This window comes from Poecile atricapillus, chromosome 4, assembly GCF_030490865.1.
Source record: "Poecile atricapillus isolate bPoeAtr1 chromosome 4, bPoeAtr1.hap1, whole genome shotgun sequence".
In the NCBI taxonomy this organism is placed as follows: domain Eukaryota; kingdom Metazoa; phylum Chordata; class Aves; order Passeriformes; family Paridae; genus Poecile; species Poecile atricapillus.
The window spans coordinates 49,887,372-49,912,495 of record NC_081252.1 but is presented as its reverse complement, the minus strand read 5'-3'; the positions used below and the strand labels follow the sequence as shown (position 1 = coordinate 49,912,495).

Here is a 25,124-nt window from a genome sequence, read left to right as displayed (position 1 = left end):
CTGTGAATCAGAACTTGGAGACATTGAGAGCTCCACAGTGCAGCAGGGTACGGATTTACAGTAATTTAAATAATTGTATAAAATTATATATAATTGTATAATAATTGTATAAAATAATAAATATTTAATAATTGCTTTGGGTCATAGTGCTGAATCTCCAACCTGTCGTCTTCTTTGGCAGTCTGTACATTTCCTAGCTTTGTCAAAATTGCAAGGGAAGATGTGCAAATGGAACACACTGCAAAAAGTACCGGTCATGATTAAGATTGATTACTAGCCCATCTTCTGCCTATTCAAATTCCTTAGCTCATGTTTTGGTGTCTCTCCCCATGTGGTCAGTTGGGTTTCCCATTGCAAACCCTTTAGGAAGGTTATGTAGTAAAATAATGTCTTAACTTACAACTTCAAGAATATCTGTTTTGTTTTTGTGCTCTTCCACCACATCAATATGGTTTCGTCAATTTGCACTTAAATCCTTTCACAATTCAGCACTACCTTGGCCATCTTATCTTTGGCTTTGCTTGAACTGCGTTTGATCAGCCACTGAAGCGCCTTCTATCGTATGCTTGTTTGCTTTTTCCTCAAGCAGTTCTCTGGTCTGTGCTCTAAATGTTCTTTATATCTTAGGAACTTGCAAGACATTTAACATTATAGAAACAGTTTGAGAGTCAGTATTTTTTGAGGCATAAGGAACAAGCATTAAATAATTTGCCTTATGCCATGAAGCTTTAAGTTTTTAAACCATCTCCAAAACAGGGCTCATGTCTCCAAAACTAGTAATTATTCAAAGCTCTCTTCCTGTTTTAAAAATAAAATCAGAGTTAAATTTTTGAAGTGTCTTTCTACTTGTAAAATTATTGGAATAATCTATGTAGAAATAACTGAAGTGACAAATTCATTCAATAAAAAAGTAAAAGTGGAACACCAGTTGATACTAGAAAGTAAGCGTCTTGTGTATTGTGAATAATTCCTGGTGAAAATCTAGATATAAAAATGTGCAGTGTGTCAAATTACTGTTTTATCTCATGTTATTGGGGAGAAATACTTCTGTCTGATGAGAATTACTCAAGATGTGATGGAATATCCAAGATTTAATGTAAAAGTTTGTACTACCATTAATAACTGGTTTGTAGTATACATTTAAAGTTAAGTTTAAGTTTAAACTTTACATCAGAATACACTAGCAGCCAGTGTCTCATGTACCATACGTGTGTTGTTGACATAGTGGCAAGTCAAGGAAATTAGCAGTCTTTTAAGTCCAGCTGGGTTTTTTTGCTATTTCTGGCTGCTTTCCTTCGACGAATTTCAGGTCTTGGCAGTATAATGAACAGCATAATATTGTATTAGGACATTTTTTTCTGTTAACCCTCAATTTTGCTTGTAGACCTGAAGTTAAACAGTGTCAAGCATTTTATTAGAGGCAAAAACTTGTATAAATGCTTTTTTAAGGAATTATAATACTTTTCATTGCAAATGTATTTTAACAATGAAGTGTTTTTTCCTGCTTCACTGCCTGCTGTAAAGGTCTTTTGTATTCCTGCTCTGGAAGCTTGGCAAACTGCTCTCTTAAGCTTCTGCCAAAGCTTTCTGGGGCAGGCATACTCCAGACGTTACAGGCAAGGCAGTCTGAACATAGCTGTCAGCAGAGGCCACTGGTTTTATAACTCAACAATATTAAATACAGCACCAGTAACACACTTTACATTGTTCAGTGGGTATTTATGTTAATTGTACTGTTAATCTCTTTGTGACACCATGAAGTCAAGTAAATATTGTTCTCGTATTATAGATGATGAAGTGGAGCTCAAAACAAACGATTTATTGAAAGTTAGGAAAGCTAGCAAGGCAGATAAGCAGAAAGGGAGAAGTCCTCAGTACTGTAAGTCCACTAGAGAGTGCTGTTTCCAGCTAAATACTCAGCCCTTGTTTTTCCTTTACAGGATGCGTTCACGGGACCTCTGGCGAGGGAGGGCAGGACAGAATAATCGGGGCATTAGAAGTAGCAGTTCTGTAACTGAAATTGGCAAAAAGCAGTGGAGAAGCATGTTCCTTCTCCTCATTGCTAGCTATCTAAAAAGGTTGGGAGACACTGATAAGACTTCCTTCTTAGAATCTTAACATGTCACTTCTAGATTAAGACAGTGCTTCATTTTCTTAAACTGTTATATTTTAGTGGTATTAATGTTTGTGCTGAGCATTCATAAATGTTATTGTACCGAGCACAAGTGGGAGCATTATTTCTTCTCCCCAGAGTGAATTTATTTCTAAAGCTCCTTTTACCTCTGTAGTCAGAAAAGTATGACAGAGCACATTACAATATAAGTTAGTGAGAACTTCATAGCTAACACTATATTTTAAATATAAAGATTTTAAAGTACAAAAGATAAAAATAATAGCATTTAAATACAAGGCTGGAAGTGTCCTTTTTCTGAGCTGTATTTTCAGAGCACCTGAGTTTCAAAGGCACTTTTCTTTTCTGGTTGTTTTTGTTTTGTTTTTCCCCCAAAATAAAGCCATTTGACTGCATTGACTGCATTCTTTGAGCAAGTATTTGCACAATTCTTTTTTTTTTTTCCCCAAAAAATGTTTAGACAGTCTTTGGGGTATGTACCCTGGTTTTGTACATCCTCTTAAGAAGTATTTAAATGAGTGCCAGAAGCTTTTGTAATCATAATGGAAAATATGCAGTGTTTGTTTAGAATTAACTCCAATGTGAAAGGGGAAGATTAAAAAATGTCATTGGAGGAAACTGACAAATGTTTTCATGCATAAGTTTCCATATGATATTTGATTTTGTTCTTTCTAATAACTACATCTCTTTCTTTAGTTACCTTTCCACACCCTGCAGGCTCTGCACCCTCATGGTCTAGTCTTCTGGACACCAGCAAACAGTGGGATTACTATGCACGAAGAGAGAAGGACAGGGAACGTGAGAGAGAGAGATCCCGAGATCGGGATCGTGACCGGGACCGAGACAGGGATCGAGACCGTACCAGAGACAGGGAAAGGGACCGAGATCACAGTCCGTCTTCAAGTGCGTTCAACAGGTCAGTGAAATGTCCTAAACGTGCTGTAACTGCTCAAAACCCTGGTCTCTGTTGTACAGTGTACTTCAGCATTCAAGTTTAGTGTTCTGCTGCATATTTTAAAAAGGTGGGTCGTATGGCTTCTTCACCTTCATCCTTTTCTCTTGGAAACAATAATTCCTAAATTTCTACATGTGAAACAGAAGCAGGAAAGAAAAGACAGTATACATCCAAATTGGTCATACTGCTTTACAAGTTAAGGGTGATTTAAATCTTGAAAATGTCTGAAATATCCATCTCTTTTTGACATCAGTAGGTCTAGGAAAAAATCTACAGAAAAATATATAGAAGTACCAAATGAATTTTAGTTGCCAATTCAGGATTAAGAGCAACGTGTTGCAACATTTGACCTTAATTAATGGTGTTAAATACCTGCTAAAATGGTAAATATGGTTGTTAAAAATGGCTGGATAATAATATTTCCTCTCTTTTTTAAAACTATTATTTCAAGGTCAAGAACTTTAATTTTGATGTAGATGATGAAAATCATGTCAGATAACTATTCAGCTTTCTAATTTCTTTAAAAAAGAAGCTGCAACTGCTCTGTGGTTCATGTTCTCAAGTACAAAGCATTTGATGTTGAGCTCACTGTGGCTCCATAGAACAGAGGTCTATTGGTTAGCCAGATTTTTCTAAATTTCCCCTGCTTGTTATCTACTAAGCTTTTTGGGGTAAATAGCTGACACTTTCTCAGTGTTTGCTGTTAAGCTTAAATTTTTGCAGAATATGTATGTTAGCTATTAGGCAGATTGTTTTTGCTAATAGTTTTAAGCTGAAGGGAATGAGAGCACTGAAAGTCAACATTACTGTGGTTGAGAGATGACATTTTTGCATGATGATTGTTAGCTGAAGACCCAAACTGGGTGCAAGCTGGGGGATTTTCCATGTGTGCTGGTGTGGTGATGTCCTCTCCTGTGGGCATGTGCTTCATTCCAGAGTCAGATAGGCTGAAGATCTATCTAAACATCTGTTTTTAAGACAGCTTGATTGAAGGCCAGAAAGAGCCCTGGTCATTCAAGGGTGCTTGAAATGAACCTTAATAGCTTCCAGGCCTCAAGAAATCTCTGTGCTGCTGCCAGAGTTATCTGTAAAGGAGGGGGAAGAGCAGGCCTCGACTTTTTTATGTGACTAAATTATCCACCATCTGTAGCAAAGCTGTTGCCACATGGCTGTGTAAGAAAATGGGAGGCCCTTAACTAGGATAAGTTGGTTTGGGAATCAGAAGAGGTGGGAGAGGCTTAAGAAAGACCATGCAGATATAATATTTCTTGAGAAGGTTTATTTTCAATTCTGTGCACTTATGAAAATAGAATGAATGGAGCTTTGGGGAAGAGAATGTGAACTATTTTAAAGACTGCACAGATTTATAGCTTTTATTTATATTCCCTTTGTTTAAACTTTGATCAAGTGGTCTTGGTGGGGTTTGTAGTAAGCATCAGGTTTAGCATTTTACTGCTTAGGAATTACGGCTTTCAATGCTTTTAGCACTTGTTTTCCAGATGAATAGCCTGTGTTTTTTCTACAGCATTTCTTAAAATTGTAGGAAAATAGGATTATTCTTATTCTATTATAACCAAAATGTGGTTTAAAAACGAACTTTCAGCTGTCTTTATATTCTGTTCTGCTTTTACTCTGCTATCCTCAGAGAAAAGTATACATTTTTACAATGCATCTTACTCTGCCTCCTTAAGAAGATGCCATTATTTTTGGGCTGTTTCCCTTCTGCAAAGGTTGGGATTTTGTATTGTTTGCTTGAGGTTTTTTGTTGTTTTTTTGTTTTGTTTTGTGACAATGTAGACATTGGAATTTGATGGATATGTTACTATTTTGTGGTTATGCCTCAGCAATTTGAAAAATTAAAAAAATAAACAAACAAAAAACCCCAAAACAATAAAAAAACACAAAAACCAGCAACTGTGTTTCTAAGGTCCTGGAATTTAGTAATCTCGTGCAGAAGAGCAGATGAGGGGCTGGCTGGCTTGCAGCTTTACAGGATTTGGTGTCCGTGGTCAACAAACTGAACAAGACTCCATGATCGGTGTGCAATAAAGGTCAGAAACATTGAGCAGCATCAGAGTGTTCCTGAAAGCTCCCAACACACTGGTCTTGCAAACTGATTTTTTGCTTTAGTTAGAGAGGTTGTTTATTTTCATCAGACACACTTACAATCTGTCATACTAAGGTTCTTTAGTAGTTTGCCGAAATAAGTTTTAAAAGGGAGTATCAGTAATAGTTTTAACCTTTTCTGGACTGCTTTAAAATAAATGGGTAACAGAACAAATGCAGAGTGTGAGTTACTATTAAGGGCTTTGGATCTCATTTTTGAAACCAAACGGTAAGTCTACAAGTAGCCATCTAATTTCCCATGGCAAGCTTATCAGAAGTTAGTATATTAATATTTTAACTTTTTAATTAGATACTGATCATCAAAATACTAGGTTTGGGAAGCAATATCAGATATGGGAGGAAAATACAGTTGCACAGTGTGGCTGGGGAGTCTCCATGCATGAAGATATCCTGAAGCTGTCTGGACATGGTACTGGTCAGCTGGCACTGATGGCCCTGCTTTAGCTGGGGTTTGGTCCTGGTGACCTCCACTCATGCCTTCTAACCTCAGTTTTTGAGCCATTTGATGACAAATGGGCTTTGCAGGATTCAATCAGCTCACTCTCAGATCTGAGGTTATAAATGCATTATAAAATCCATGAAGTTGTGTCACTTAGTGGCAAATCATAATTTTGAGTTCTGTATTTGTAGCTGTAGTTTTCCTGGTTTTGATGTGCGAATGTTTTTTGTGTCCCTTGGAAAAACAGAATTTTCTATGGAGTGGTTAATGCTTCTCCACAGTGTCTTAAATTACTATTTTCTGACGTTTGCCTAATGATGCAATTATACAGGGTTTCATAAAAAGACTGGTGCTGTTGCTTCAGGTGTTCCCCCTTCTCACTCTGAGTTTTCATGCATAACTGTAATAATCATTAATGTAATATCCTCATTTGGGAAATGGCCAGAGAATCCAAGTTGTGGCAAATAAAATGGGTTTGATCTCAGTTGTCACTGCTCCAGGACATGAGGAATCTCTTTAGGCCTGAGCTGTTCTCTCTGTGTGATCTGTCTGGTCTGTTCTGCTGCTGCAGGGACTTCAGGAAGATAGTTTCTTTCATGGTGAATGTTGGCAGAGACGAAAACACTTGCCTTTTGTTAGGTCAACAGTATCTAAATTGTTACTGATTTAACTTTAGAAAGACTGTTAGATTGTGCCTTTCTTTAAGACTTGGTAGGGATCTCCCAAATTGTGGGTAGAGAAGACTTAATGTGACATATAAATTATTACACCAAGTGTGTTTGTATTGAAGTTGCACTGTTAAATGCTGCTGGGTAGGATTTTCTTAGTTGAGAAATGATGAAATGATCGTGCCTTTTTGAGCTATGCTAATGTAGCATTTGATTGGTGCTGGCTAACAATGGACAGTGTTCTCATCTTTTATTTTCTTTAAGACTTCAGTAAACTCTTAGAACTGCCCTTTTCATCAAGTCAAAATATAAAAATATGTTTTTAAATAAAGCCTTTGAATTCTTGTACAACATGATATTTAGGGGTTTTTACCAACATTGTGGCAGGGCAGCACTTCATGGCAATCCAAGCGAGAAGTGCAAGTAGAGATAGCACTAGCACTAAGAAAAATTAATTTCAAAAGCAGCCAAAACATTTAGCATATTTTACTCTTTGTACTTAGCTTTTCCTTTTCTTGAAGTAGGTGTAAGGAAATAGATAACTGTACCAAAATCTAATTTTAATTTACCCAAATTGTATAGTAGTCAAATAGTGTGCTGCTAAGTGTTGAATGTTTCAAGCACTGATCAGAAAACATTACTGAAGTTTATGTAGGATTATGTATTTCCTTCCCAGTTATATACAGGTTCAAGCTAACAGATAACTCCTATATAAACTTAATGTTTCACTGTTGTGTTCTTTTTTCTTTCATTTTTAAAGAACAATTTCCTTTCAAAATTGCATTAACTGTGCAAGTCTAGTGTATAACATGACGAACTTTATTGTCCTTTAAGCGCTGGAGCTCATGTAGACATCCAGAAGCATTATTAAGATTTTCCTGTCATTTAGCTTGTTATTGTTACACTCCTTGGTCTTGCTGTCCTGAAAATCTCTTCTTTCTGAATCAGTGATGAAGAACGCTACAGATACAGAGACTATGCAGAGAGGGGCTATGACCGCCATAGGACAAGCAGAGAGAAAGAAGACAGACACAGAGACAGGAGACACAGAGAGAAAGAAGAGAGTCGACACAAGTCATCTCGAAGGTTTGATTTCTCTTTTTTTAATAGGATATGAAAGACTTGTCCAGTTTAAAAAAAAAAAAAAAAAAAAAAAAAGTAGACTTTTAAAAGAACCCCAAACAAACAGGAGTTTTGTGGAAAGACTGTAAACATTTGAACGTGCTACTTGGAACAAGTCTGCCATATAAAACGTGAACAGACAAAAAGCAATACTGACCCTGGGTAACCTTGTTTTGAGTGACGTATGTGACAGTCAGTATGTGAACAGTAACTAGGACATTGGGGAAAGAAGGGTAAAAATGGTGAGTCAGAGGTGGAATGAATCTGACATTCAGCAGCATGAACAGAACAACTTAACAGTCATTCTCAGTATGTAAAATAACCCTCAGATTCACCTGATAGAAATTGTTCTACATGATCCATTTTAAGTTAGAAATAAAAGTTAAGTCCAAAAAATGAGGTCAACAAGAATGTCAAATTATTAAAGAATGCCAATAGGTTCATGACATTGCTAAAAGTATTGCTATTAGAATATTACAAAGTGAAAAATCATTCAATTTTCCCCAGAAAAAGTACAGGATGGATAGATGTATGTTCCATTCCAGGAAAAATTCAGTTGTGCACTGTGAGTTGGGATCAGATGCCAGTTTTGAAATGTGAACGCAGAAGCTGTTTTTTTGGTAATTTGTAATTAAATAGGGCTTGAAGTGTCAAGTGTTTGAGGCATGTTTTCTCTCTAATTAGTAACAGCAGACGTCGTCATGACAGTGAAGAAGGGGATAGCCACAGAAGGCACAAACACAAGAAGTCCAAAAGAAGCAAAGAAGGAAAAGAAGCCAGTGGTGAACCTGCTCCTGAACAGGAAAACACTGAAGCTGCCCCTGTGGAATAGGCTTGTGTGATTTTTGCCTACTTGCATATATATTAGTGCCAGAAATAGATTACTATAAATCTTGTTATTTTTCTGGGAATTATAATAATTTGCTCTTAATCTTGTTCTGTTAGTTTGAAATCAAAGGTTACTTTGGTTTTTTTTGAAAATAAAAGAACGAATTTTTCATGTTAAGATTCTTGGACTGACTTTGTCTTTTAAGAAACAGTGAAAAAACATCTTACAGCTAGAGGCTTATGCTCTTACAATATAAGTAGGGCTTAAATTCTTTGTATTAAATTGTCTCCTTTTTTCATAAGCAGACAGGAAGGTCATTCTTTTACTGACTTTAGAAACAGTGTGCATTCATTTTATTATATACCCAACATCTGGAACAGTGTGGGTTTAGCAAAGCTTTTGGAGTCATATTTGGAAAGGTCATCTTTTACTACAGGGACACACAGGAACTGCAGGCTCTTCAAAAGCTGTGTAATAATGTGGAGCAAAAAAAAAACTAGGGAAAGTGGGAAAGGTGCTGATTGTTCTTAGTTGAATGGAACACTGAGCATGGTGATGATACACTTGGTAATTATGTCTGGTTTGTGTGGGTGCATAAGGATGAATTAAGCTGGATAAGCGTCCCTGCTGCTTTTCAGTGGCTTAAGAGAGAGTTCATTTTAGTCTTTGTTCTAGGGGAACAGCTGCCCTTAACACGATAAAGATTAACAAACATATCCTCTTCCCACTGCAAGCTTCTGAGATAAAAACAAGACTGTGGAACATGAGTAATTTGCAAAGACAAAGGGCTATTTTAAGAGACATATAAGACCACCATCACTTTTAGATTTACTCCATGCAGAACAGTATCAAGTGTGATTGATAAGGCAATCCCACAAAAATTTTACTGCTATTCAAAAGACTTATTTGATGGCATTAGCAGGGTGCAGTGTACTTCCTTAAAAGTAATATTCTATATAAAAATCCCAGATTTAATAGTATTAGTAATAGTATTAATCAGAACAAACCAGGGAAACGAGGTAATTTGGTTTTGGATGAAAATAATGTCTGTACAAGTACACAGTTACAATTATTTTTAATTATTTTAGAAATTTCATTCACAGTTTTACAGACTAACAAACAGTACTTGAAAGTCTTGAAAATACCAGCTTCATGCTGACCATGAAAAGGTACACATAATCAAAGTGCTATTAATGTGTTGGATAAAAACCTTCACCTGATTATTGCAACTAGAAAAATTGCAAGAAATATTTCCATAAGTTATTCAAGGTTTTCTTTTTGTAAATCAAAATAAAGTGGGTGCACAGAAGCTGTTGCTCCTTAAATTTCATTATTATTATAATGCATTAAATAGGTATATAGATATATATAAAAAAACAACAAAAAATCCTTAAGAACACAGGGAAGGAAGGACTTAAGTCTGTAGCTTGGATCACTCCAGGTGATTTTCTGACAGGTGTCACTGCTTTGCCTAAACTTGACTTTTCTTGACATGCAGGTTGAAATTTCACAAACCTTTTCTTTACAAATACATACTTGACCCCCCACAAAAGCCAAGACTAATGTTCCTTTTTTAAATTTTTTCCCCATGTTAAGATACTTGTCATACTCTCCATGAAGACTTGTTTTATAAAAATGTGCCAGGCCACGACACAATTGTGAGAGTAATTTTTCCTTTTAGTTCTTTGAGCATCCTTGCCAAGCAGGCATGCATCATTCCTGATGTGTTCCTGCCATTGACAGCAAGGAGGATGTCTCCGCACCTGAAAAAACAAATTCAAGACAACAATCAAAGTGACTTCTTTTCTTAAATGTTTTCAAATGCCAAAGCACATCTTTAAGCTGGGGGAAGGGATAGAAATGAGTATTATGGTTCCTTCTCTGGCTGACTACTGTTCATGAATAAGGGAATAAAGCAGGTGAAAATACTTCAATTGTTTGGGTTTCTTACAAATTTGTAATTAATTAGACATATTTGAAAGCAAAAATGATATTGTTCTTCTGATGTTCATTCATCATCACAGAATCATAGAAGGGCTGCAGTTGAAGGGACTTCAAAGATTCCAACCCCCTTGGCTCTGGGTAGGGACACCTTCTACTAGAACAGGTTGCTCAAAGCCCCAGCCAACCTGTCCTTGAATAATGAGGAGGCATCCACAACTTCTCTGGGCAACTTGTTCCAGTGTCTCACATGAAATAATTTCTTTTTAATTAAAATGTAAATTATTTTTTCTGGTCTAAACCTACTTTCAGTTTAAAGCCATTGTCCCTTGTCCTAGCACTACATACCCTTGTAAAAAGTCCCTTTCTAGCTTTTTTGTAGGCCCTCTTCACATGCTAGAATGATCTGTGTTCTGAACAACTGTATTTTTAAGCCTTGTTAATTGATGGAAGTTTGTGCCATGATTGTGCATTTACTCTCTTCAAGTGTATTGGTGTTTGTGGGAAAGGCGATGGGTTGGGCTGTTTAGAACTGGGTATGTGGGAAACCTCTGCTGGCATGCTTTGTACCACCCCAGAGATAAATTGACTCTTCTTTTAACTCACATACTAGTGGATTGCTAGACTTCTGAAAACATTCTGCTATGAAGGCAGATCTGTTCAACTTCAGGATATTTATGTGCTGTTTGCAGATCTCCCAGAGTTAGTTCTGTATCAGTGAGTCCTACCCCCATCCCTGCCACACCTTAATGAAAACATGTTTTTTAAAAACCCCTACAAGTTAACCAGAAGGAAAACTTACTTAAATGCTACTTTTTTTAGATAGGAATTATTACCTAATTCTGCCATCATTATATGCTGGTGTTCCCCCAACAATGGATTTGATAAAGAATGGTTTGTTCCCAGTATGTTCTTCATAACCTCCTACGATGCTGAAGCCAAGACTTCCAGATGTATTTCTTCGTAATACAATTTCTTTGCAGCTGTACAAATACCTGAAATAAACCAGTTTAATTAAATGTCTTATAGTTAACTTTAGATTCTGATGAGCCATTAATAATAAATCTGCCTTTTCGTCCACCCATAGAGTGTTTTTAAGAGTTAAAGTAGTGCCATATTTTCACTATTAAGCACCTACACTTCTGTTTCTGTAGTATTGCTTTCCTGTTACAACCAGATAACAAGTTATCCCAAAAGTAAAATTAGTAGATAGTCTTGGGATTAAGTATTAAATAGGGTTTTTTTTATAAGGCAGAAATCTTTTCAAATGATCTAATTGATATGATGGAGAAAAGCACTTGAGCCTGGATTTGATGTTTGTAAATCAGCAATTCAAAAAGCTGTATTTCTTCTACCTTGTACAGCCCAATGACTTGTTTATCTTCCAGATATGAGCCTGTATGTGATTAATTATGTCAAAGTGCTCAGGCACTTACTACTGTGGTGCATGTCAAAGTGAAATAATTTGAAGGCCAATGGAATGAACTACAAAAATGACAGATGACACAAAGACAGATATTGGTGGAATTAGGGATCCTAAGCTTTTCTTGCTAAGTAATCTGATAAGTCACAGCATGGAAGATGAGAGAAACTTAGCCATGTGAGTCAGTGCTTTGGAGTACTCAGTGCTTTGAGTCTGCTGTCAAGAAGATAGCTTGTCCTTACTGTAATGATTAACATAAGATGCGGTAGTAAGAGGACTGAAATCTGCTTCTCCCTCCATTTATCTTTTGAATGTATTTTATGATACTGCATGTTATGCTCATCAAAGCTTAGGTTCAAAAACCAGGGGAATAGGGGAAAACAAGTATAGTGTTATTAGACCTAAATGTTACCTACTGCTCCTAGTACATTAATTTCTGGGTTTTTTTTAAACCAAATTAATTCCATTTGTTGGAGAGCAAGTGATAGAAATTTCTGCCCATAGTACTTGACCAGCTTAGCATTACTGGTGTCCCCAGAAATGACTGAAATTACTGAATGACTAAAAATATATTTGCTACTCCAAATATTAAAATGTAGGCTGACCTACAGCAGGCAACTATTACAAGTGCTATTCAGAGTCTTTATGTTTCTAAGAAGCACTTGACACTTCTATAGGAGGATAAATAGCTTTTATCTTAAAGACTGGTATGCCTAGCATTTTTAAAATTATGTTTTATATAGTGCATTTGCTGTCTTTCACACCAGTAATACTAGATTAGTTCCCCAGGGCGTACAAATATTCACCTGCTTCCAGGATAGTAGGTATGTAATATTTGCACAAGAATTCACTGGCTGCTAATGTATGAAACAGGTGACATTTGCTTCTTCCTCAGCAGCCAGGCATTATTACTTTACCGTCTGTGGACTTCTTCAATGTGCAAAATCACTTAAACCCTTTATGTTTAATGGTACTTATCAAGGTCATGACCAAACAGTGCCAGGATTCAGACATTACTGTTATAATTCACTGTTGATTTTGGGGCAGAGGTCTCTGCTGCCCAGTGCTACACTCACTGCCTTAAGGAGCACATTCCTGACATTGAAAGGTAATCAGCTAAAACCTAATGCCGTAGAAAAGTAGTAGGCAAGCAGGTAAAGACATGAGGATAAAAAGCAGTGAAGCCAAACATGCCTTATGTGCATCCTATACATGCAGTCTATAAGGTTATTAGTTGCATGGTCTCCATCAGTGCAGAAAGCATAAATACATATTTGCTGTCAATATGTATGATAAATTTAAGTAAAATAGGCACAGCATAATAGCTTTAGGATTGTTTTCTCTGCCAGAGCAAACTCATGGAAACCAAGGAAGAGTAGAGGGAAACCACTCTGTTGTGACTCCAAACCCCTGTGCTGCCTTTTGCCTCACCAAAGGGACTAGGTGTAACCTGCTGACAAGAAGGCAATGGAGACATGGAAGTCAGGAGAAGAGGTGCTGGTGTGATGGTCAGTTTGGGAAACTCCCTTTTCACAAGCATTTACAAGCTTGTCTTCTTTGGTTCCCAATACCCAAACTGGTAATTAAATGTTTTCAGTCCCAAAAGCCAAGTCTGTTTTGGCCAAGAGAATAATGAGTGAGGGATTTCGTGTCTTGACCAATGAGTTTACTCACTCTTCCCCTTTTCACTCACCCTGCTGTGGGTGTTGGTGCAGGCAGGTCCGACCCATCACAACAGCCATGGCTAGAGACTGACTCTTAAAAGAATAGGAATGTCTAGGATGTGTTTATGCCTTTAACTTGACATTTTCTTATCTCCGTCCTATGGGATAGAGGTATGAGCATGGCAGTGCATCATCCATCTGTTTGTCACGGATTCTGGCAGACAAAGCTGAGCTGTATGTAATGCAGGTACTGCTTGCTCCAAACAGTTCACTGCCTAAGCAGAGAGCAGCCCAAAGGGACTCCATTCTTTTAGGGCTGTTTAATCATAAAGACAAGCTATGAAGTACCACTGAGAAAAAATACAATCATATGAAGAGGCTTAGTGTGTTTGAGTAGCTTATATTTCTGTGATAATCAAAGCCCCAGTCTGGGTGTTTTGACCCAGTCAAACTGCTGTACCCCACTAAACAACCAGTCTAAGGAGACCCATCTCCTTGGAAAAGAGCAGCTCACAGTCTTCTGATTTTATTGCTAAATACTCCAGAAGATGAGGATAAGGAATAATTTATGTGTGAACCTGCCTCAGATACAAGATTTGGGGATATACAGTGTCTTCCCACAGGGTCCTATCCTAAGCAATACTACAGCTAAGCATGAGTTACTGATGCATGAAGAATTTAAAAGTGCCTGTTTTCAAGTTGTTAAATATACAATTCCCTTCTGATTTTCATGAAGTACAAGTATCCTTACTCTCCAGGAATGAAAACCAGCAAACTGCAGGAGGATTTCAGGAATAACAGCTATGGAAAGGATAACTCCCTCCTCCTTCCCCATTACAGTACACAGATGGCAGCCAAGTAAATACAATTTGAGAATTGCTTCTACCAGCATCCTACAGCCCAGACTGAGTTACTTTGGAAGTGTTTCTGTCCTAATTTCATGTTTTCCATCTTGTTCTACCCCAAGTTTGCAGAATGACTTTGGCCACCTTGTCTCCTTCTCATCTCACTTTACAGATGAAGAAAAGCACTTGTGTGAAGTACTAATGTTTGTAAATGTTATGACAGGATGATCTAAAAAGTATTCTAGAGTACTAGCTGAGGGAAGAAAATGTGAGTAGAGTGGGAAAACAAGCAAGGGTAGAAGCAGCATCACAGAGCTGGGGAAATGCTTTTTGCCAGCTGTTCCCTATTATTTCCTTTGTGCATGCTTCACAACAACATGTCCCTCTACCAATAAAGGAGTTCTGTCTCCCTAAACAACAAACAATTAAATTAGCTACCCTGAAATAAGTCTTCGGGCGAGAATGCTTAAGGCCCTGCATCACTGTTTCCTCCCGCCGCCCAGCCCGCAGCCCCTCCGCTTGCGTGCAGGCCAAGTTTTGACAGATGTCAGATGCACATGTGCACGTATTTTATAACCACCACATATTGGATTGTACTACAGAAAGAACAGAGACGCTGTTTATGTACTATTAACCCACACAAAAGTGAGAAAACTCAATTCTAAGATCTCTCAAGAAAAGGACAAAATATAAGTGAGATATGTTAAATTAACAAGCTGGCTTTTCCCAGTCTTTGAGTTCCAGTGCAAGGGATCAGATAACTTGCCTGATTCTGCTGCTGTCAACATCATCTACAAAAATTATATAATTCCCAAAGTCTCAATATTTATGTCTTTTGTCTGTGCCCATCTCTGTAATATGCATGCAGTCCCTAGGAAAGAAAGAGTTCTGTTCTAGTATGGAAAAATCAGGCATTTACAGTAAATCATGTAACTATTATTAAAATTAGCCTGTTTTCTACTTCATTGGTCATGGACAGAACTCTGTAGACATGCTGTAGTGTTAGTTCAGCTCAACACATTTTATGCTACTATTCACAGGATTTTCCTCAAAATTTCATGGATTTGGAACAAAGAAGGAAAGACACTACTGTCCCCTCAGTTTCCTGAGCTTGAACATTCCACTCTAAGTTGTGAGATGAAGCTGCTTCTGAACACCCCACCTTGCTTGCTGTGAACAGATAGGGCTTTTCTTGAGCCACATCTTTCCCTTCTCAAAAGAATTTAAATAATCTACTATCCAGCCTCCTCTTTTTAAAACCATGCCTTTTCCTGGCCTACCAGTTTTACTGCCTTTATCTATATGTTCAGTTTGCCTTACATAGGTGTGCCGCTTCCTGCCCATCTTCCCAAGTACTTTTCATGATCCTGCACAATCATGATTTTTGACATTTCTACCTTTCTATTAGCTGTACCAAACATTCTACTTTCATATCTTGGAGCAGTCCTTCTAGTAAACTGTTTTAATTAAAGTAGGAGATTCTTCAACATTTTGTCCCATAACTGCACTTCAGGCACTGTTTCCAAGATTGACCTGTCAGATGTGTATTTAGAGAGAGTATAATTTTCTCTAATAGCCTGGAAAATGTCATGAGACTGCTGACAATATCTTGGGATCTAATGAGATGTGATCCTTGCCAAGAGCAAACTGAAAGCCAGAGAAAGGCTAAATGTTCAACCTGGAGCACAATGAGTTAACATGATACACATCTTTGTGAGAGAACTTGTTGAAGGACTTTCAGACATCTCATATGGGCCCTGGAGAAGCAGAGCAGTAAGTGGGTGAGCACACTGATGCTGGGGAAGACTGAAGGGTCTGCTAATACCTAGGGAGCAAGCCCAAACCTGATCCTCCTGTGCCTCCATTCACCCAATCAGCTACTAATAAGAAAACAGAGCACCTTTGTTACTGTCCCATCTGATGTGCATTGGTCCCTGTCCCAGGCACTGGTCTGATGTTCAGAGCGGTGTCCCCACTCAGCATACCAATGTCCCCATGTCTCTTTGAAGGAGAAGGGCCATGCTGTGCTCTGTGCATGGCCTCACAGCTGGGGATAGAGTTACAATGAACTCTTGTCTTCAGCCTTGCTGACACTGGGGCTGATTTTCCTTCAGACAAAAAGAGTTGGAATGCCTTCACACATGCAGCCTTCAGAGGAGGAAGGCTAAAGTGAGCTCAGAAACTGTTCCTAAAATGGGAAAACCCATTTTATTGCCAAACTGCAAAGCCGAACTGACTGATGTGAACTCTGGGTGCAAGCCTGCAGCACCTATGGAGCTCAGTCCTTCACGTCCTCTACCTTGCTAAGGTAGTGGGAACTTCAGGCAGCTGTGAGTAGAAGATGATGACCAGGCCATTCAGGTTTTCAGCACTGCCCAGTGGAGGTGACATAGGCAGGGTGTGATTGTTTCAGTCCATCTAGTAATGGATGGTGATAGAAGGCAAGACACAGCACTGCAGATTGCAGCATCTATAAGACCTCTAGTCTGTGGCTGTCTCTTCACTGAGAGCATTGCCCATGCCCTAGTACAGTCACTGTGGTGCTGGTCAAGCTCAGGGGTGCACACAAAGTTAACAGGAATGAGGATCTCCCTGGGCCTGCCTGGTCTTCTGAGAGACTGAGTGAGGAAAATCCACCATTTCCTAGGATAGCAAGTTAAAGAGCATCCATTAATTGCATTTTCTTTTTACTGCTTTTCTTTCACAGGTATAAAGATGTAGTCCTCTCCACTGAAGGAGGAACATTTTGCCTGTGGGTGGCAGACACACAGCCTGCCTTCTGCTCTCGCAGTGCTTCAGCACGTTATACAGACATCAGCAGCAGACCAACCCCTGAAAAATATCTGTCCCTCACAGCAGACCTTGCTGCAAGGTGAATGAGCTCAAAATGGCTCCAGCTAGAAAGAGGGAAACCTGTTATGCTAGAGTAGGAAACGAAGAGGAGTCCTGAAACAGTGCCTAGAGAAAAGCCCACCTGTTCTGCAGACCGTTTTTTCCTGCTCTCCTGTAAAAGAGAGACACTGAACTGCTGCCAGAGTTAGGAGTACAGTCAAGGGGATCTTAAAAGATAAATTCTTCCTTCCTTAAAACTGAGTATCAGTTTCAGCTCTGTGATCCCAGCTTTGCATATTCAGATTTCCAATGTGTTCCTCATTTCTTACTTTCTGGACTGTCGCAGAAGCTCTAGGTATTACACCGTGCACACTGAGAGCTTAGTGACAGGCGATGTGGCTCTTACTACCCTTGCTGAAATGACAACACAGCTGCTTCCTGTGTATGACAAATGGACTTCTTTCAGGCGGGGGTGGGGTTAAAAGAGGTGATTTGGAGATACTGGCCAACTGCACAAACTTTGCAACATCTGGGTAAAGTCAAACAATTCAGCTGGATTTGGCTAAGGAGAAAGGCTGTGCAGCTTGAGTGTTGCAGGAGGGCTATCTCTGCCTTCTGCAGGGTGGTTGAACTCCAGTTCAGCAAGCTGCTGTATCCCTCCAAGGTTTTCCTTTCACTCCCTAAGTGCCAGCTATGTTTACAAGATTGAAACAATTCAGCATCCTATCCTCCCTTGCAAGGGGAACTCATGTTAATTTTGCCATGTACACGTACCCATTTACAAAAGGGAGGTATTTACAGTCAAGTCAGTGACAGAGCCTGGATTTAATTAGGATGTCAGTGCAATGAATCAAGCCAAAAGAAAGAATTGCCAGAAAATACAAATCTTTCCTCCCACTCCGCCTCAGCAAGAGGTTGCAATCTGTGGACTTACCGTGGCAGCCCCAGCCACATCACCCAGGATGGTGACCACTCGCTGCTCTCAGAGGTCACCTGTGTCTCCTCAGGGGGTGGCAGGTGACCCCGCTCCTCCTGGGCTTCACATGCTCTCATCTCCAGGGCTTTGAGCACCACTGAGGAGTTGGTGTTCTTCAGCAGGGCGACAGCCTCACTCCGGCTAACTCCCGTCAGATCAATGCCATTCACGTTCAGGAGGATGTCACCTGAGACCGATAAAATGGATGATAAAAAACCTTGCAAGTGTTTCCAGGATCCCCTCCCCACCTCCACAAACAAGTGAGTCAAATCCATGGCCAGAACTGGCTGCTGGATGAGGCTTTTTGTTAATCCCACTGTTTAACATGGCTGTGAAGAGTATGCTAGTACACATGCCACAGGCATGAGGGAAGGGTCTTGATTCCTGTACACAGAAACTTTGCATGGCTGGACAGAGGATTTGTCCTGGTTTTTTTCCACATCCTGTCCTACATCTCGAGCTAAACAAACAGCTGGAGTCCTGCTGTACCAACAAGCTTTGGTACTGGTGCCTAATACAGGTCCAGGTCTCTGGAGTCCACTTCCAGCTAACAACATTTGTATTCAACCTAAGCTTGAAACCCGACAGATCAATGATGTTTTTTCTCCCAGTTCTCCCTTAGCTGAGGACTGCCTCTCCAACTGGCTCTTCCTAGGTTTTTTTTTGTGGAATAACATATTATTTTTTACATATTAATGCCTGTTTGAATGGCTGCAAGCCAAACCATCTTTCTGTATGCCTTATTTATAATATAAGCACATCAGCTACAGAGAAGAATGCAAAGATGACCTCAATTACTACAGGAAGAACAATGAAGACTTCACTGATGTCATGCAAGCAACCATAGTGACAAGTGCTCTGCTACCCTTCATAGCAGGCTCCTGTGCCAAGGCTTTCCTGGGTGCCCTCTGTGCTTGGCCTGGATGCTTCTCCAAGCAGGGACATATCACTGGCAGTCCAGGCACTGCACTATGAACATTAACCTCTTCTTGTGGCGTGCCCCCAGTGAGAAGGACAACAGCCTAAGAGCTGCTCTAAATCAGAGGCCTATGGCACTATTATAACATCACATATTCATTTGTTTCTAATTTTATCAAATTGAATTGACTAGGCAGAGTTTTCCATGCTGCCTTATGATGAATATTTTTCTGGAAAGTGTATCCCACTGAGAGACAGTCATGTCTCAGCAGGGGGAAAGGGGAAACCTGCTGTTTTGCTCCTGTTGTCATGTTCTCACATGAGTTTTGTTGAGCAGACACAAAGAAGTGTGTGTCAATGCTGGGCACTGAGACCCAGGCTTGTGGGGTCTGACCAGGTTGCAGTGATTCTGCCCCATTTTTGGGTGCCCTCACTTCCCTCAAACTCAGGTTTTCCCTCCAGCTTCCAGGCAGTGACTGGACTGAAGGAGAACACAGGGGATGAAGGGTAAGTGAGCTGTGCCATTGCTGGATGCAGGCTACTGAGGGACTTGGTTCTTGAAGATACAACATCCTGAAACCTATGTGTTTCATCTTTCCTCTGCTGCCCAGCTATTCTCACAAAACCAACTGATAAAAAATGTTCCTCATCTTGCTCTAAAAGCTTATTCATGCAGAAGGGACTATTAGCTTTATCACTGTTACATCAGTAGCTAAATGGGGTTAGGAAGCCAGTTTCCAGACATGATGTTGAGCCATACGGCACTAAAGTGGCTTCATATATAATGGGGATTTTGCTCCTGTATATTTCATTCAAATTTATGAATGCAATGACAAATAAGCACAAAAAATGACTTAAAAAGGTCGCACAATGAATGTATCAAGATTTAGGAGATGGTGGTGCAAGCTAATTTTCCTATGAAAAGCTATTTATCTTTTTTTTTTTTTTTCTACCAGAATATTCCTACAGCCTACTTCACAGAGATTATTACTGCTGCATATCATCCTTTTTCTGGTAGCTGACTTGAGACCCTCTAATCCGACACATCCCAAAATCTATAGAATTGCTGAAGATGTCTTCAGAAATGTCAAGCTCTTTCGCTATCCCTCAGTTTTCAGAAGAAGCTCTCCATTTAAACTAGGCTTTCAAAATCCCATCTTTTTACCTGTTTTTATCCTGCTGTCTCTGCTGATCACTCCTCCAGGTTCCACACTTATCACATAGATAGGCAAATCCCATTCCCGGTTAGATGCTCCACCTGCCACAGTCATCCCCAGCGATTCTGTGTGATCTTTCCGGACAGCCACCACCTTCTCATGACAGGTGACAGTGTGAAGAGTGGTCTGTGATGGAGCAAATAGCAACAACAAACTGCATGGGCAGCTTTGGCATTTTCTATCAAAATAAATATTCATGGAAGTAACACCAAGACCCTTCCCAGCCACCTGGCCTGATGGCAGGCAGGACTCCCTCGGGGGCTTAAGCATCTGCAGTCAGAGCTACCAGCAAGATAACTGTGCTTTAATAGTTAAAGTTAGGCACTGCTCCCACAAAAACCAGCTGTTTTAGTGCTAAGGCTAATAAAATCAGGTCCTTGAAATGCAAATAAGGAATCTGATTTTAAAAGAAAAACAAAAGTTCTTGATAATAATATCACTAGTGGTCATCATCTCTCTGACTATCAGGTTGTGCTTGCAGTCTGAGCATCATCTGCATAGTTAGTGAGAAGCAGTCCTTTTGTGTTTGAGGAATTAAACCAATGGGCACATATTAGAAGAGACATGTCATTTGATCTTCCAGATATCTGTGTTTCTGTGTAAGTTATGGGTGGAAATACTCTTGAAGAATAAACGTTTCTGTTCAGGAAAACAGAAGGACATTTACAGTGAAGAGCCAGCAGTTTCCAGGGTGCTCTTAGTGCTTATGCTTGAAAGGTCATCCTTCTTTTCAGGAGAGTCGTCCTTCTATTTCTGCCCCTGAACAGGAAAAGTTAAATACACACAGCTGCTCATGCAATAACTAGTGCACCAGTGAGGGCGAAACAAACCCACAGCTGCGCTCAGGATGGGGACCACTGCAATGCAAGCTTCGACAGAACCTGTGAACTGAATGTCATGTTTACCATACACTCAGTTCTTACAGAAGAGTTCAAAATGCAAATAAAATCTGGATTTAAATGTTAATTGCTTTGCTTTCTTAAAGAATTTCATAAGCAGTGCTCCTGACATCAACTCTGGACAATCCCAGCCCCTCTTGCAGGAAGAGCATCATCCACCTCAATCTCATATATAATAGCACATTTCTAAATACATTTCAAATGCAGATTTAAAAGACTCTTATTCATAAATGTGACCTCACATTTATAATACGCAAAAAATAATCCATAAAACTCATTTAAAGCCACATTAATCTCTTCTCAGAAATCTGACATCTCACAAAGACATTTCACATTGGTTCCTGGGCCAGCAGCATGGAAAATGGAGCAGATGAATCCACAACATCTCCCTATGTGACAATGACGGACAAAGGAAGATTACGGCATGAACATTTTTACGCGAGTAGGGCAGACTATGTCTTTGCTTTGTGGTTTTTTTGGAGGGATGTTTGGTGGAACTAACTCCACATCAAGATTTCTTTGATGCAATGTTATCAACAAAACACAGGACCTTCTAGAAGCTCAGCAAAGGATTTCTCTGTGCTTGAGCAGATGAACAGTAGCTGCTACAGAGCTCCAGAAACAAAAAGGCGAAGAGCTCAGTGGAAAGAGGAATTCTCTCAGTCTCTGGGAGGAAACCAGAAAGCACAGTTTGGACATATGAGACCTGGTCCATGCAGAACATAGGCACTATATCAGAATAATTTGGCTTACAGCTTGCAAACAAACCTAAGAACTTCTTAAGATTTTAAACCCTTCAGAAAATGTTCTGTTCCAGATAAATTTTACATTTTGATCAAGATAATTTTAACCTTTCATCTTTGGCTTTAAGGTGTAAATATTTTAAACATAGTAGTTCTATCTTTATGCAAATTAAACTTAATGTTTCATCCATGTTTTGCAAAAATATCCTTTTTCCCTTGAAAAGCAATAACTTTCCATTGGGAAAAGGCTACTTCCTGAAACATGTGGGATAGGGGCACTACCAATTTTTACAAATTACAATCTGAAATTTTGTAGCAAAACATGAAATTTGGATTCTATTTGTGCTCTGAGTGAGAGAGCAGTCCTGTTACTTATGCAGCATACATCCAGTCTCAGACAACAAAAACATTAGAGCTGGTTTATCACAGTTTTTTGAGGAATCAGCACAGAGAGAAAGACTTCAAAGTAGTGCTTGGGAACAAATTGTTGTGTTGCATTTCAGTGAAGAATAATAGAAGTACCAGTACTTGTATGCTGAACCACAAAAGACCAGTTTTCCTTTGAAGATACTCTTTCCCATGTCATTTTTTACATGGCTGCAGACAGAAAGGATTTGGGGTGACTTGACTGAGACAAAGGCAGTGATGAAAGGAAAGCAAAGCCTTTTTTAGTAAACACACGTAGAACTTTCTTGGAGGTATAATTGATAGCAAGTAAGCCAGTTAAAAGGCAGTGTTTATCAGTGACTGCATTTCAGTGCATTCTCTTCTAAACAATTGTCCTTCTCTGTCATTTTGAAGTGACCTTGGAGGTCAGGAGAAGAAAAACATAACAGTTTTTCTTCTCCTTTTTTATTTTTTTCCTCCTTTTCTGTATATTTGCTGGAAAATAAATATTTACAGCTGATTATCACAACATCAAAGCAACGACACGTGTCTTGCAGGCAAAAAACATCGCTGCATCTGTTTGGAAAATGTACTTCACCTGAAGGTTAACCTGCTCATATGGTCAGGAAACATTGCCTGTTCCAGCAACCTCTTCTTCACTTTAAATATTCACAATTTCAATTAAAAACAAGTGCTATTTAATTAATGGCAAAGCTCCCACTGACTTCAAAGGAATTGAATCGGGCCTGTTTATGTGTTACAGCCTGGCTTTGCAACCTCAGCTGCACAAGAAAGTGTTTGTGACATCTCTTTTCTGAATGCAGGCAGCAGCCAGAACAGTTTGGGCTGTGCTTCCCCAATCTCTGTACAGAGGAAAACAGATCCATGAGACTCTGGGCAGGACCAATCTCTTGGCGCACCATACACCTGGCATGGCTGCCACCAGAGAAGGACATGGTCACAAGAGATCATCCTCCTCTTATCCAGAGCTTTGTGGGCAAGCCGGCTGGTTACCACTGGCCTGAAAGAGAGGCACCTCCTCTTGCTGTGCAGATGGAGGTTGGTTGTCCTGAGGACAACAGCTTGGCCCAAAGCGGTTCCTGAGCCACTGCATGAGCCAGACAGCTGCTGGAAGCTAGAGTTTATTCTTGATGCTGAATACAGACAAGGGTTGAGAGCAGATTTCAGTTCATGTATGCATACATGCTCTACAGCAAGAGCAGTTTCCCTCAAAGAGAGCATTCCTGACCGTCTAATATCACCTTCTACAGTAAGCTCAGGGGACAAAAAACACTTTAAAATTAACCAGAATTCAAGGCAGCTAGCAATCCTCTATAAATCACACATAGTAAAGCAATCCCACTGATGGCAGTAGGTAGCAGACTCATCAAACCACACACAGATAGGAGACTCCCCTGAGAGTGAGGTCCAGCCAACAAGCATTACCTTGATTTTGGGCAAGAGCATGTGCTGCAATAGGACACTGTACAGGCCCTAGGCTTGCAAGCATTACTCCTGCACTAATGCCTATTTAAAGTAAATAATATTTTTTTTAATCTTTCAAAGCCAGTTTAAAGATCTTGAATTGCAAATTATGTTCAGTTAAGCCTTCAGCAAAATATCATGAAATATTTAAACTGTCACAGTCATGCCCTATAAAAGGGCAACTCCAGTAATGCTTGTATCAGAACAAATGTCTACAGTGCCTGAAGCTCGTTGTGTCTACTAGCTGTACTGAACTCCTGATCTATTGCCAGACCATTTTCTCTGATAGAAGCCCTCTACTACATACACACAAAGCTAAAGGGAGGTAGGAACAGTTCAGAATTTTTTTTTTTTTTTTTTGGCTATGATCTTCCCTGGAAAGTGCCCAAATGGTGGCACTGCCCACAGCATTACACCTACTCATGTGCATAGGCAGTACTCATCTCCTGTGGAAATCCCCCTAAAATCTGTGGCCTATCCAGCAAGAGATGATTCATTCATATCTATAGCACTTACTCATTAGTCTTTAAAGGACTGTTACAAAGCCAACATTGCACCTTCTATCTCACAGCTACCCAAAATATTGTTGGACTTACCAAGAGCTCCCATCCAATACCTTTTGGTACAGGAAGAGAAAAGGAGGATCTCAGGGCAGAGAGAGACAAGTCCTGCTCCCAAATAATCTCATGCAGTATCAATTAATTACTAAGACCAACATGGTAGAGTTAGCAGGTGCTTGGATCTTCCCTAGGAAGCATACAGTAGCAGCACAAGCTAATTGCTGTCCTACACATATCTTCCTAAGGAAATAATTGCTTCATTAGAAAGCAATGCCTTGCAGATGCATGATTAGTTGGGCACTACTTGCTACTTGGTAGTAGCTACTGAACACTGACTGCTTTCTGCTTTAACTCCTGCTAATCTGATCCCACCTAGCAAGAGCTGTGATTGTGACTTTGTGGAAAAGGAAAACTAAAAAGAGGTAAATATATACAATAGTATTTTTAACACACAAAACCACTGAATAATGTAGTTCTAAAAGACCTGCAAAAATGGGTTTATTTTAACATTTGTAATATCCAGAGCTAGACTTGCCTCCTGGCTGACAGCTGTGTGCCTGATATTTGGTCCAGAGGTCCCTTTAAGGACACAACTGCCTATCCATCAAGCAGGATGAACTTAAGCCCTGCCTGCACACCTCCCTGATACACCCCTGGCACCAGTGGCCAGGGTCAAGCTTGCATGGGTTTGCATAAGTGGTGACACTCAGGGTGATTAATGTAAATTAATCAGACATGTGACTTCAAATTTAGTGAAATAAATTCAGCTCCTCCTGCAAGGACATGCCTTGCTCTAAAGTGGAAAGAATATCACTGAGTAAGATCAGAAAACATTTTCAAAACTCTAGGTGTTTGTTCCTACTTAAAACCACATATGTTTGAGCATCAGCATCTCTCTGCCTTATGCAAAGAGCATACTGCAAGTCTAGATGCACTAAACACCCTCTCTGAGCAGGCACAGAG

The 25,124-nt window shown here is 39.5% G+C and overlaps 2 protein-coding genes across 8 annotated transcripts in view; one reads left to right on the top strand and one right to left on the bottom strand.

Annotated features, from left to right (window-relative positions):
• FIP1L1 (factor interacting with PAPOLA and CPSF1) overlaps nt 1–8,496 on the top strand; it is a 38,761-nt gene extending 30,265 nt beyond the window's left edge. Inside the window, exons 15-17 of one of the 6 annotated variants that reach the window (XM_058838641.1) lie at nt 2,828–3,047; nt 7,269–7,406; nt 8,127–8,496. In XM_058838641.1, the coding sequence (XP_058694624.1) occupies nt 2,828–3,047; nt 7,269–7,406; nt 8,127–8,274 (506 nt within the window). In that variant the 3' untranslated portion in view covers nt 8,275–8,496. The remainder of the gene's footprint in view (nt 1–2,827; nt 3,048–7,268; nt 7,407–8,126) is intronic. The other 5 variants (XM_058838642.1, XM_058838640.1, XM_058838644.1 and 2 more) reach the window with 5 other exon arrangements.
• An 834-nt stretch (nt 8,497–9,330) lies between these two features.
• The window catches only part of LNX1 (ligand of numb-protein X 1), a 92,375-nt gene continuing 76,581 nt past the window's right edge, over nt 9,331–25,124 (bottom strand). For both annotated transcript variants that reach the window (XM_058838638.1, XM_058838639.1), the window contains 4 exons: nt 20,036–20,213; nt 17,911–18,139; nt 11,049–11,207; nt 9,331–10,034 (listed from right to left, as the gene is read on the bottom strand). In XM_058838638.1, coding sequence (XP_058694621.1) covers nt 9,899–10,034; nt 11,049–11,207; nt 17,911–18,139; nt 20,036–20,213 — 702 coding nt within the window. In that variant the 3' untranslated portion in view covers nt 9,331–9,898. The remainder of the gene's footprint in view (nt 10,035–11,048; nt 11,208–17,910; nt 18,140–20,035; nt 20,214–25,124) is intronic.